The following is a 13,715-nucleotide window of genomic DNA, read 5'->3' as shown; positions in this document are numbered from 1 at the left end:
CCCATGTGCTCAGCAACCATGTAGGTGAGAAGCCCCTGCTATGCGCCGACACTGTGCTAAGCGCTGGGAATTGAAGGATGACAAAGGAAGCCTAGGGTGTGGTGGGTGAGGCAGGGGGCAGAGACTAGGGTGACCCAGGAAGCCGATTTGCGGGAGCCAATGTACAGGGCTGAGAAATCCTACGGGGTTGTGGGGGAGACTCTAGAAACAGTCTGTGGTGACTGGAGCCCAAGATGGGAGATGTGGTGACATGGCATTAGGTCAAGCTTGACTAGAAGCAAGAGAACAGGAAAAGCCTCTTCTCCCAGAGCTGGGAGTCTGATTTTGCCTTGTAGGGGATGGGGGAGCTTCTGAAGGCTTTAAAGCATGGCTGAGACATTGTCAGCTTTGACTTTTAAGTCATAGCTCCCCTGGCCTTTCTCATATGTCGCCGTATGTCTACATCCTGTGACTTCAAAGTTACACGTGATTACTGCGGTGAACTCTAGAAAGAGGAAATATTTGTGGGCTGACATGTACACATTCACAGCTGGTCAGCTGTCCTGAGGGAGGCCATTCTGCTGGTGACTACTATGGGTCTTTCTCTACCAGTGTTCCTGCTCCTGCTTGGTCTTTTCACGGGTAAGTCTGTTCCTGCCATTGCCTCCCAGGCACCTCTACCTGCTGCACATTTCTTTTGCCAAGGGTGAGTTTCACTGAAGGTGCCGCCTCTCTGGGAGCCAGGCTGTGTGTGTGTGTGTGTGTGTGTGTGTTGCACGTGCTACCATTTCAGACCGTGCAGGCCCACACTGTGACCTCGTCATGCTCACATTTCCTCTGCTAATGAGTCACAGGGAGCCCTGGGCATCCCCACACAGGCAGACGGTGGGGGCATGAGATCAAGGACATGTCCCATCTTCATCTTGCCATTTCAGTCATGATCCTTTTACGTCTCTTTGCCTCTCCTCCCTCTCCCACCAGCTCCCGTGAGTGACCCTTCATCATGAATTGGGCTTACTGTGTCCCATAAATGACTTCAGTAGGGGATCTCAGTCTGACACTTAGTGGCTGTTTCTGTCCCTTTAGATTCTTACTGCTTGCTCCTGTCCCCGAGATCCTGAGCGGTGGCAAGAAATAGGCTTGGGAACCAGAGTTGGGGAACGAAGCATTTGAGAAGTCTGCGTGAGGGGCTAGGACCTGGTCTTGCTTTTGCTTTCATTCTCCTTCAGGGGAAAACCAGTGTGTGTCATTACGAATGTCATCTGCCTTGGGGTTGTCCCCCCCCTAGTCTTTAGGGGTTCTCCTGTAAGCCTGCTGGTGAATCCCTTGATACATTTAAAACTCGGTAGTGAAGGGAAGGAAAAATTTTTCTTTACCCTCGAGGTCTCCTACCCGAACTAAGAACTAAATTTATGTGAGACAGATTAACAGGAGAAAAAAACCCCAAGGTTTTATGACATGTGCATGGGGGCCCAATAATGAAATTGAGACCTAAAAGAAATGATTGAAGAGGCAGTTTTTGTACTTTTTAGATAAAGAGACAATAAATCTGTGAGGAATTGACAGGACAAAGAAAACTTAACTCTGGGCACTTCGATTAGTAAGGAATTCTGAACAGACTTTGGGCTGGGGGAGTGAATTAGTAAAAAAGTAACAAGAGTTGTTTGTAAGCGTTCTTGGCTCTAACTTTCCCACCTCTGGTGATCAGGCTTCTCCCTCCCTCCTGGTCCAGGCAGGCTGCCTTTCACACGGGAGATCTGTTTCCTGCTTTCAGGGGACAGCAGAGGGTCTTGGTGTCCTTGTGCGGACTTGCTCTTAAGCCACTTATTTAAATAATCAGTAGGCCCCAGTGGCCCATCTTGGGTGGCCTGCCCTTGTCACCTCTCACAGTTTATAAAGAACCTTTACCTACGTTAAACGACAACAGCGACAACTCTGATTCCCACAACAGATTTGTGATCTAGATAAGGCACACAGGATTACATATGTTTTATGATGATAGACGGAGGCTCAGGGATATTAGGGGACGTCTTCTGGTGCACGGTCTAGAAGGCAGCACGGCCGGCTCTGGGAATACAGCGGTGCCGTGGAAACTCGGAAAGCCGCGTCCTCGGCCACGGCCGCAGAACTGGCGTGGAGATTCCTGCGAGGTCCCCCTCATCCCCACTTTCCTATCCCCACACAGGATAAGCTCATCTGTGAGCTTGGGTCTCTCCATGGTGTCCAGGCCAGGTGCTCTGTGGTCCCCGCCCACAGGGGCCTCCCCCGGGCACATGGCCAAATAATGGGTAAGACTGGTCCTGCCTTAAAAAATGTTCACAGTTCAGTTCAGTTCTGGAAACATCCATTGGGACTCTTGTGTGTCAGGTCCTGTGCTGGATGTAGGGTGGGAATGGGGGTCAGCAGATCCCTGGGAGGCATTAGGTACGAGGAGAGCCCACTGCTGGCCACACAGCGTGGTTGATGGAGCACCGTCTTTGGGGTCGGGTGAACTTGGATCTTCATGCAGCTTTTGCTGCTTCTGAGCTGGGGACTGGGGGCAAGTGTCTCAAGCTCTTTGTGTGTCAAGATGTTAATCTTTCAAATGGGAAGAAGAGCCCCCCACCTTCTTGGGACATCAGATAAGAGAACGTGTTTACCCTACCGGGCACGGTGTCTGGCATTGGGATTCGTGTCCTGATCTGAGCCCTCTGTGTCTCCCCTCACCCGGATCCAGAAACAGGATTCAGACCAAGAGGTTCCACACACCCGCACGGCAGCAAACCCTGAGCCTAACGCACCCAGATACTCATTCCCATCCATCTCTCTCCTTGGGGAGCTTGTGAACTATGTGGAAAGACATGCACACAGCATCCGTACGAATCCGGGAGAAGTAAATGCTTCAACCCAAATAAGCCAACAAAAGCGCAGAGGCTAAAGGAAACCAGGGTGGGCAGGGCTGGACAGGAAGTGTGGAGCCCAGCCCGGGAGGAGCCCTTGACCGAGGCCTGATGCCCTGCTGCGTCTGAGGTGGGAGGAGGAGCCACACTGTTCGGTCGCCTTGGGGGTCCCCCAGCTGGACTTCAGGCCCCACGTGGGGCGAGGAGGGGGCCGCTGATGCCCACACCTGCCGCCCTGCTATGCTTCCTGTCGGCGTGCACGATTCTCTGGATGCAGCCAAGGTAGCCCCACAGAAGACGTGGACGCCAGGCTGTTGAGTGAACTCTGGCTGGGGGCACAGAATGCAGACCTGCCCCCAGCTTGGGGTGCCCAGTCCCCCAGGACAGCAGCCCCCTTCCACCCCTTGGACCCACACCTACCCTCCCAGGACTTCTTGGGTCAACTTGGCAAAGTGACTCACCACCTGGCCCGGGAACAGCGATGCAGCAGGCGGTCTTTTGTCCCACTCTGAATCAGTACCCGGATCCTTCCTGAGCCACTCCAAACCACTGAGCCGCACACCTGGGTCAGTTTCAGATTTTCTGTTTCCTGGGACAGCATGGCGGTGTTGCAAAAATATTCCAACGGTCACACGACTGAGCACTGGTTTTTTGCATTTCTCGATGAGGGCGCTGGTGAGTTTTGGTCAGAGTGCGAACAAGGCGCAGTCACCAGCTTGTTCCAGTGACATCAAGAATCTTGAATAACATTTAAGCCCACAGTGTCCTGGAAGATGGCACTCCCTGCTTCACAGGTGAAAAAGCCAGGACGCAGAGAGACATAAGTCACCTCCCAAGATCATACAGCTAGTACCTTGCAAGGGTTTGAACTCAGGCAGTCTGACTAGCGCCGTGGAACTTCTGCTCTTCTCCTGAGTAGCTTGGTCTTGAATGACTGTCCCCTGACTCCCCTGCAACTTGCTTGGCCAGCCCAGCACTAGCCTTCCTTCTAGGAAGATGCTCGCAGAACCCAGGTGGAGCGTCAGAGCTTGCTTCTGCTCAACACAGACCGGACGTGCCATGATGTGGGATGCTGCCGGGTGGCCCTGCTCCGGTGCGGCTGGGCTAGCTGAGTTCTGACCCATTGCCTGGATCAGCAGGAGGGTGGCTCAGGATAGCCGCAGAGCTCGTCCCCCAGGCACCTCCCAGGAACTTTCCTTTCTCTCTGTTCCTCTCAGCATCTGCAACCCTAGCCCAGCCTCTATGAATTATTTTTTTACATGTGAATTACTTACTGTAAGTGCTGAAGAAGGCCACTTCGCCATGAAGGGAAGGGGCTGGCTTGTGCCCCTGTTCTACCAGCAGCCAGCTATGTCCTCTGGGGCAAGCCACGTCATTTCTTTGGGTCTCTGTGGTCTCATCTATAAAATGGGAATAATGATCCCTTCCCTGACTCCCTCAGGCCTGTTGTGAGCCTCTGGCTTAGTCGGGCTGCCCTTGAAGCTTCTGATCTGTGTCTCTGCAGGGACAGGGGTTTCCGGACAGGACCCAGACCTTGTGACGGTAACTGGGACCCTAGGGGGGTCTGTCACTCTGCCTCTGCAGCTACAGGCTGGACAGCCGGTGGAGAGCATCTCTTGGATGTCCCGTTCCTCCTCCATGGCCATAGCCACCGTCACCTTGGCAGAAGCAGGAGGGCCAGACGCCTTCCACCAGGCAGACACCCGGTACTGGGGTCGTGTGAGTGTGGTGGGGCCAGGCTTCTCGCTTCAGATCAGCAACCTGAGCTGGAACGACGCGGGGCCCTACCGAGCCCACGTGAACCTGAGGGGCTCCCGCATCACTCGCACGCAGGAGTACCGACTGCAAGTGCACGGTGAGTGTCCCGCCCGCGGCCACAGGTGTGGGGCGGCGCCCGTCTTTCAGGCTTTCTCACGGCCTTTCCCACATCTGTTTCAGTAACATTTACGGTTTGCCTGATTACCAAGCTAACAATGCACGCTCACTGTAAAAAGCACGAGAAACCACGAGAAGTAGAGTTGCCCGGGAGCCTCTCCTGAACAACGTTAAGGCCCAGGATGTGGCCCAGACTGTGGCCGCAGAGCCCCTGTGTCTGTAGTGGGCAGAGAAGGGACCTCAGTCCCGAGAACTCAGTCACGCCACAGCCTTCTTGAGCTTGCTCGAGGCTGAAGTGAGAGTCGTCTGTCGGGTGAGGGGAAGCTCCTGGGAGCTCCATCTGCAGACGTGCAGGAGCTGGGGTCACACTGCTTAAAGGTACTTAAGGGTTGTTTCAGGAGGAAAACTGCAACAGAGACACCGGAGGCGGGGGCAGGCGCCCCAGCAGCAAAGAGGGCGAGCTGATTCAGCCAATAAAGATACAATAAGCCAGTTTTAGATTCAGACCGCTTATTACTCATACAGAGTGTGAAAGAGTAACCTGGGTCCCTTACACCACAAAGAATGACAAAAAGTGCTGGTTGGCCACAATGCAGGGGCTGGAACACCCCATTGCCAGAGAACCAGCTCTGGGGAGTGGTCTGCAGCTCTGTTCGGAGCAGGGGAGCAGGAAGCCCCTTCCTCAGGAGTGCATCCCAGGGGAGACCGTGGGGTTGACAGAGAGGGTTTTCGGCATGTCGGGGCCACTGTCCTCTCCTGTTCCGGGAGGATCCCAGGGCATTTTGCTAAGACTCAGATCAGCTGTGGTTCCAGTCTTTGCCATGGGACAGTGGCCGAGCTGCCCGATCCCCACCCCCCCTCACTGGGAAGCAAGAAGGTGCAGGTGTGAGTGCGGACGAACACGGGAAGGTCACCGACGGAGGGAAGGCAGAGAAGCTTTTCAGTCTGAGTCATGTGTCATGTGCTAGGAAATACTCCTATCTGATGAGGCAGCTTTTTTAGTGTGAGAAAATGGACTTGCTTCCTGGGGAGAGAGCGTTTCTGCCACCAATCAGGCCTGGGTAGGCCATGGCCCTGTTCTCAGACAGCTCGAGGGCACACCGGGGCTTCGGGGACCTTGGTGGGACTAGGGTGGTCCAGGGCTGGTGGGAGAGGCCCTCTCGTCCGCCCCAGCGAAGCGGAAACAGCGAAGGTAACAGCCAGCAGTTTGTCCTTCTCAGGGAGCTCTCCAAGTCACTGCGACCTCACGACAGCCCTGCAGTCGGCAGCAGGAGACGGGTTTTTCTTCCGGGCTGCCGAAACCAGTTTCAGAGAAAAGTGACCCAGAGATAGAAAGTGGCAGAGTCAGAATTAGAACTCAGGCCCCTGATGCCACATCCTGAGTGTCTGGTTTGTCCTGTGTTAGTGGGCTTGAGCGAGATAGAGGATGCTGAGGGGAAAGGGGCCTGCAGGGGGCGTCGCGGAGGAAGGATCTGGCCTCCAGAGGGACCACACGGAGGGGAGGCAGCCCAAAGTCACCCGGCCTGCCTTCTCCCCAGGGGGCATTCTGGGTGGGAGGGCCCTATTTTTGCCCAGTTGAGCTGCCCCTGGGGCTGCCGTCAGGTGGCAGGAAACAGAGCAGACTTCTCCCACAGCCGTGGCTCTGCTAAGCCTGTCCCGTCCACTCTCTCAGCGACTCTTCCTGTCACTCTCAAACTCACTGGCTCCGGCCTGGGGACACAGCCAGAACGTGGAAACCTTAAGGAAGCATCTGAGCTCCTGGTCCTGGGGGAAGAGAGGTGGGGTGCAGGTTGAAGGGAGTACACGGGAGTGGGAGAGCCCTCAAAGGCCAAGGGCCAGATCTTCTGGGAGCCTCGTTGGGCCTCTAGGGGCTTGGGCATCCGGGGGCTGGAAGTGTCCTGCAGAGACCCTTCCTGGGAAGAGATGTAATCACAACACGGTTCTGTGAGGTATGTACGCACAACCTTCATGTAGTTAGTGCGGGGGTGGGAACCCAGGCTTGGGGGACAGATCCGTTGGGTTTGGGTCTGGGAATCCTCATTTAATAGACGGGACTCTGGACAAGTTACCTGAAGCTCTCTGAGCCCATTACACAGAGTAGGTGCCCAACCTCTGCTCCCTACTTCACACAGTGGTTCTGGGAATCAGTGATGCTCGGTGGCCAGGCCTCGTGAAGCCCGAAACTCTCCAGTAGCTGTGGGCAGATTCTGCCTCCCTTTCTCCTTGTGCATATTCAGGAGGAGGCAGAGTCTTGGCCTCAATGCGTCGTGCCTTCTGCCCTGTGAAGGGAGGCCACACAGTCCTCAGTTGGTTCATTTTGTGCCCACAGAGCAGCTGGCCCAGCCCCGTGTCACACTGAGCTCCAGGGTCGGCGAGAATGGACACTGTATCTTCATCCTGACGTGTGCGGCCGACAGCAGAAGAGGCTCTGTGACCTACAGCTGGCTACCTCGGGGACCCCGGACGGTTGTGTCCCATGGAGGGTCTGTCCTCAGTGTTTCCTCAGGGCCCGAGGACAGGGCTCTGACCTTCACCTGTGTGGTCAAGAACCCAGTCAGTAACAGCAGCTCCCTCCCCGTCTCAGTGCCGTCTTCATGTTCAGGTATCTGGGACCTGAGCAAGCTCTGTGCCCTGGGGCTCTCGAGTGGACAGAGGTGGGGCGCAGAGTCCGCTTCAGGCCCCGGGGAGAACACTGTTGAGGGAGTGGGCTGGGTGCGTTGGGGCAGTGTGGTCGGGAGAGAGTGGGGAAGGCCCACCGGAGCCCGTGTGGACGCTGGAGGGGTTTGGGCAGGAGGAGCCCCACCGGGCCTGGGTGGCCCTGAGCGCATAGGGGAGCACCTGGCATTGAAGCTGTGGTTTTCTGTCTGTCTGCAGGGCCAGGAATCCTGGGAGGGGAGACCGTGGGGGAGACAGTGACCGGTCTCCTCTGGGACTTGGCCATTTTGCCCCTGGAGCTCCCAGCTGGGCAGGAAGTGGAAAGGGTCACCTGGAGCTCTGGAGGGCTTGCTGCCGTTATGCAACGAGGGCCAGGAGGCCAGCCCATCCTGGCTGCCGGGACTCAGACACTGAGCAGCAGACGGTGGCATGCCCTCCCCGACAGCTACTCTCTTCAGATCAGGCCCCTGACACTGCAGGACTCTGGCCTCTACAGAGCCTGGATCACCCTGCAGAGTCCCCCAATCAACATCACCAAGGATTTCACCCTGCGTGTCTATGGTGAGGGGCGTGGAGGGCTCACGTTTGAACTTTGACCTTTCCTCTCTCCCCTGCTTGGCCAGACCAGAGTCTGCTCAGAGCTGGAACTTTCCTTCCTTGCACAGAGAAGCTGCAGGAGCCCAATATCACTGTCAGCTCCCAGATCATGAAGGATGGGACCTGCTACCTCACTCTGATCTGCTCCCTGCAACAGGCCGGAGAGGACGTTCAGTACAGATGGGCACCCCTCGGCCAGGGGGCAGTTATGTCCCACGGAGGAACCACTCTCCACGTCTCCTGGAGACCGGGGGCCAGTGACAGCTATCGCTGCACTGCCAGCAACCCTGTCAGCCAGAGATCCAGCTCCATCCCCGCAGGGCCACTCTGCTCAGGTAACCCCTCCCTGGGGTGAGCCCTCCTCCCTGTGGGGCCAGGGGCTCAGCACCTCCACCTGCTATCCTCCTGGTGGAAGGAAAGGAGGGCAGGATTTCCCACAGCAGGGAGTGTCTCTGGGGTGGCAGGAAAAGCGGGCTCTGGGGCCACCCTGAGTGCCCCAGCCTCTGTGCCTGGGCACTCACCTCACTCCTGGAACTCCCCGAAGGGAAGAGCTTCCCCCAGCCCACGCAGTCCTGCCCAGCCCACTGAGGAGGCATCCCAGACGTCCCTGGCCATGTCCTCAGTGAAGCCTGGAGCTGCTGTACGATGGAAGTCCCAGGCTGTGCTCCTCCAGCACCGAGGGCGGCCTCTCCCGGTTGCCATAGTCCGAGGCAGGACACTGCCCCAGTGACACCAACTCATGGTGTCCCTTGCCTGTTCTCGGCTGCCTTCTGAGTGTCTCTCCGCTCCCGTCTCTGGCTCCTTACCAACCACTTGCTCTTCCACCCTTTGTGGCTGGCCTGCCCCCAGCGGCCTCCTCATTACTAAGTTCAGGGCGACTCCTCACTTGCGTTCTCCTCAGCCCACTCTCCTCGGGGGCCCTGGGCCATTGGCTCCTGGGGGGCCTTCTCTTGCACCGCAGTCCTTTAGGGTCCTGCCCAGGCCTTTCTGTTGCCCCGGGGCAGAAAGCTGGGTGTCATTATGAACCCCCGTTTCCCACTGCTGCCTGCCTGTGCTCAAGCTCCCCGTTACTCCACTCTCTCCCCTCTGGACCCCCTGCTGGTCACGCTGCTCGGGGATGAGTTCTGAAACAGAGATGCTCGGGTTACTTTTCTGCTTTAAACCTTGTGGTGTCTGCCCACCATCAAGGTATAAAAATATTATCCCCTCTACATTCATTGAAGCAACTCATGTTTACAGAGCATTTGTTATTATTATTATTATTGTCATTTTAATTGAGATATAGTTAATGTATAATATTAGTTCCAGGTGTGTAACACTGTGAGTCAACATTTATATCATCATGAAATGCTCACCAAGATGTGTCCCATGCAAAGTTATTACAGTATCATTGACTGTATTTCCTGTGCTGTACTTTTCATTCTCACGACTTATTCCTTGAAGGAGCATTTTGTAACCCGACAGAGCATTTTTTTTTTTTTTTTTAGAGAGAGAGAGCATGTGTCTGTGTGCAAGTGGGGGTGGGAGGAGCAGAGAGAGAGGGAGAGAAAATCTAAAGCAAGCTCCACGATCAGTGCGGATCCCAATGTGGGGTTCGATCCCCTGACCCTGAGATCATGACCTGAGCCAAAACCAAAAGTCAGATGCTTAACTGACTGGACCACCCAGGTGCCCCTTACAGAGCATTTTTAAAAAGATTTTGTTTTGTCAAAGAGAGAGAGAGAGAATGAGAACACGGGGTGGGGAAGAGAAGGAGAGGGAGAAGCAGACTCCTCACTGAGCAGGGAGCCCCATGCGGGACTTGATCCCAGGACCCTGAGATCATGCTCCGAACCAAAGGCAGATACTTCACTGACTGAGCCACCCAGAGCATTTTTAAGGTGTCTTGTGTTATTCTAGGAATTGAGGGTAGAGTGAAACAGAGGTCTGGATGGATGGGCAGTCCTCAGGGAACTGTCACAATTGTCACAAGGTGCAGCTGACCCTACTAAATGATTCGGTTGGGTACTGCGCATGTTGTATTAGGGGCTTCACCTGCATCTGTCTTCTCCTTTGAATGACACCAAAGCCCATTTTCATCTTCTCTCTATCTCCAATACACAGCATGGAATAGGCCTGGAAAATGTGAATCCGACAGTGATTCGGGGAGCAGCCAGTGCTGGCTGTAACGAGGCACGAGGAAACGTGGTAGTTGGCTGTGGGCACTAATGTTCTCCCTGCCTCTCCATGGGGCCCAGAGGGCAGTTCATCTCTGTCCCCCAGACTCAGCTTCCTTAAGGGCCTCCAGTCCCCCGAATCCTCTTGGAATCTCTTCCCCTGCCTGCCTGTCTTCTGTCTCTTGTCTTCCCTTCCTTTTACCCCAGTGGCTAACCTGTGGTCATTGTTTCATTCAGCCTCCTTCCTACTCTGCTCCTGGAAGAAGGAATTTCTTCTCATTTTGATCCTGGGAGCTTTGCAGATTGAGTAGATTAACTCTGACAAGTGGAGAAGCCAAGAGGACTGTGAGAAGGTGTCACCCTGTGAGACACAGAGATAAAGAATTCTGTCCCTGAAGCGCCACCTGCCAGCATCTCCTGGCGAGAGAGAAATCAGTCCCTGTTAATACATAAAACCTATTTCATTTACATACAGTTCAAAATTGTCAAGAAACTGCTACCTATCGTCTGTTTAAAATAACCTGCTTATGTTTTATTTAATCACCTTTTAGAATGTTCAGACAGAAAAGAGGAGTTATTCATTTATTCATTTAAGAAAAGTTGCATGTTTGTGGGGCGCCTGGGGGGCTCCATTGGTTAAGCCTCTGCCTTCAGCTCAGGTCATGATCCCAGGGTCCACATTGGGCTCTCCACCCAGCAGGGAGCCTGTTTCCCCTACTCTCTCTCTGCCTCCCTCTCTGCCTACTTGTGATCTCTGTCTGTCAAATAAATAAATACAATCTTTAAAAAAAAAAAAAGGTTTGTGAGATGATTAAGTGTTGTGAATATATGTATTCATCTTCTGTTAACTTTGAAGTAAATGGGCTAAGAGCCCGATTGAACTTAAATTTCATCTTCTTGGAGCAGTCTTTTGATCACCTTATTTATCCAAATCTTTCCTCTTATTCATAATTATTGTACCCAGCTCAATTTTGTCAAAACTATCACAATTTGTAAATACATATTGATTCGTTGGATTTTTTTTTTTTTTTTTTTGCTGCTCACTTTCTGTCTCCCCCACAAGATGTTTAGCTCCAAGAGCTGTATCTGTTTAGTTCACAACATAAATTCAATGGCAATAGAGTGCTTAGCTTATGGCAGATACTTCATTATTTTATTTTTTTTCCAATTTATTTATTTTCAGAAAAACAGTATTCATTATTTTTTCACCACACCCAGTGCTCCATGCAAGCCGTGCCCTCTATAATACCCACCACCTGGTACCCCAACCTCCCCCCCCCCGCCACTTCAAACCCCTCAGATTGTTTTTCAGAGTCCATAGTCTCTCATGGTTCACCTCCCCTTCCAATTCACCCAAATTCCCTACCCCTCTCTAATGCCCCTTGTCCTCCATGTTATTTGTTATGCTCCACAAATAAGTGAAACCATATGATAATTGACTCTCTCTGCTTGACTTATTTCACTCAGCATAATCTCTTCCAGTCCCGTCCATGTTGCTACAAAAGTTGGGTATTCATCCTTTCTGATGGAGGCATAATACTCCATAGTGTATATGGACCACATCTTCCTTATCCATTCATTTTTTGAATGAATGAATAAGTAATGGATGAGAGTTAAACTTTTTTCTTAAGATCCAAGGACTGTCAGATTTCATAATCATTTGGGATCTGTACCATTGTGTGTGTTTTCTTTCTGCTTTTGATAGAGGAGGAAGGAAATGGAATCCTTACCCTGAAATTTCTGTTGTCAGGCCATCTCAGACAACTACTTTGGCTTCAGATTATGCTGAGCTGAAAACAGTCAAGGCTCAAAAGACTTAGGGAAGAAGCTTTGACAACCCCCAGTCCCAAGAATTTGGACAGAGGACCAGCTGCAAGAAGATAAACATCACTATAGATAACTACAGTGTAAGAGGAACTAAGGGTGGCAGACAGGGAGGAATTTAGCAAATTCTGTTAAAATTCCTCTCTATGTCCAATTGTTTCTGTGTGGACTGGCAGACATTTGTTTTTATCATTTATTCTTTTTCACCTTCCTGTGAATTGACTTCCTTTCCTTTGAAGTCCCAGACCCCTATCCTCTTCTCCTTCTATCAGGTCAACATATAGTCCCCTTTTTGCCTGTCTTTGGAATTCCCGTGTATATGTGGATTTCATTTGTACAAAACTAAATCTGATTTTCTCCTGTCAATCTGTCTGTGACAATGTGATTCTTTGTCTAGCTAGAAGGATCTTCAATAGCTGAGGAAATTCTTCCTTCCCAACATCTTCTAAGGAGTTTGCTTGCATCTAAGTAGTTTGCTTGACCCTCTGTAATGGGTTTCTCTCACTGCAGTCACTGAAATTTTAGAAGCACAACTCCTCTGGCCCAGACACACTGACTTTCTTCCTTGCAGGTCTCACTGTGTCCAGAGTCTTTGCACGGGCTCTGCCCTCGAATAAAGCTCTCCTGTCCTGTAAGGAGGTCCTACTTACCGGTAGACTTCAACTCAATCATCATTGTGTGGGAGAAGCCGTCCCTGATCCTGACAACAGCCCCCATTACAGGTTATCCTTATACTATGTTTCTTTTTGTTTATACAAGTCATTGTTGCTGTGGTGGTATTTGGAGATAATTTGATTCTTGGCTTCTAAAAAGGAAACTCTTTTCTCTCTCTAATGCACCAACTCCAGGAAAACTTCTCTGTTCTTTTCTACTCAAAATGAACACATTTGACACTAAATGTGTGGCTTTCCCCCCTACACGAACCAATTCTCCAACACCAGCTAGGTGTCCTACAAGTCAATGAAGATTTGACACTATTTACTTAGTGTCAGATCCCACAAGTGAGGGGCTCAGTCCCAAAAGACTGCTCCCGCTTCAGAGGCCAATTACAAGTCTGGGCCCGCCATACTTCTGCTAGAGGTTTATGAGGTATAGTCTAAGGCTTCCATAACTCCCTCCTGGGGGTCAAGAGTTTGCTAGAATGGCTCACAGAACTAAGGAAAAACAGTTTACTTACTACATTACTGGTTTATTACAAAAGGAAACATCTCAGGAATAGTCAAATGGAAGAAATGGATGGGGCAAAGTATGTAGGGGTGTGTGTGGAGTGTCTGTGCTCACTCTAGGTGTCCCACTCCCCAGAATCTCCATGTGCTCCCCAATCTGGAAGCCCTCTGAACCTCTCTGTCTGGGGTCTTTTTATGGAGGCATCGTTATGTAGGCATGATTGATTAATCGCTGAACGTTGGTGACAGAATTTTATCTCCAGCCTCTCTCCCATCCCTGGATGTTGGGGGTAGAAGGTAGGGAATTTGGGGGAAATAGGGCTGAAGTTCCAACCCTCTAACCATTTCGTTGATTCTCCAGGCAACCAGCCCTGAGACTATCCAGGCGCCTCCAGCCACCAGTCATCTCATTAGTATAAAAAAATACTCATCTCTTTCAAGATTCCAGGGATTTTAGGAGCTGTTTCGGAGGAAACGGGGAGGAAGACCAAATCTATACTATTATCTTTCAATTTCACAGCCTCCCTCAGAATTAAGCACCAGAAGGATAGAGACCTCTGTTTGGTCACTGCTCTATTTTCTGT

General features: G+C 52.1%; 1 protein-coding gene across 1 annotated transcript; it reads left to right on the top strand.

The window, feature by feature from the left end:
* Positions 1–540: 540 nt before the first annotated feature.
* Positions 541–10,748, top strand: LOC122918077 (T-lymphocyte surface antigen Ly-9-like). Its single transcript, XM_044266235.1, has 6 exons — positions 541–621; positions 4,363–4,713; positions 7,063–7,335; positions 7,608–7,949; positions 8,054–8,320; positions 10,379–10,748. Exons 1-6 carry the CDS (start codon positions 573–575, stop codon positions 10,450–10,452), a joined length of 1,356 nt encoding a protein of 451 aa, XP_044122170.1. The 5' UTR covers positions 541–572; the 3' UTR covers positions 10,453–10,748.
* Positions 10,749–13,715: the final 2,967 nt, after the last annotated feature.

The sequence above is a fragment of the Neovison vison genome, chromosome 10, assembly GCF_020171115.1.
Source record: "Neovison vison isolate M4711 chromosome 10, ASM_NN_V1, whole genome shotgun sequence".
NCBI lineage: Eukaryota > Metazoa > Chordata > Mammalia > Carnivora > Mustelidae > Neogale > Neogale vison.
This window is presented reverse-complemented; position numbering and strand designations above follow the sequence as displayed.

Excerpts from the sequence above, each read along its gene's own strand:
- LOC122918077 (XM_044266235.1), top strand. The coding sequence starts at position 573 with ATGGGTCTTTCTCTACCAGTGTTCCTGCTCCTGCTTGGTCTTTTCACG. Across the intron at positions 7,336-7,607 it reads AGTGCCGTCTTCATGTTCAG|GGCCAGGAATCCTGGGAGGG; the intron begins GTATCTGGGACC and ends GTCTGTCTGCAG. Across the intron at positions 8,321-10,378 it reads CGCAGGGCCACTCTGCTCAG|CCTCCTTCCTACTCTGCTCC; the intron begins GTAACCCCTCCC and ends TGTTTCATTCAG.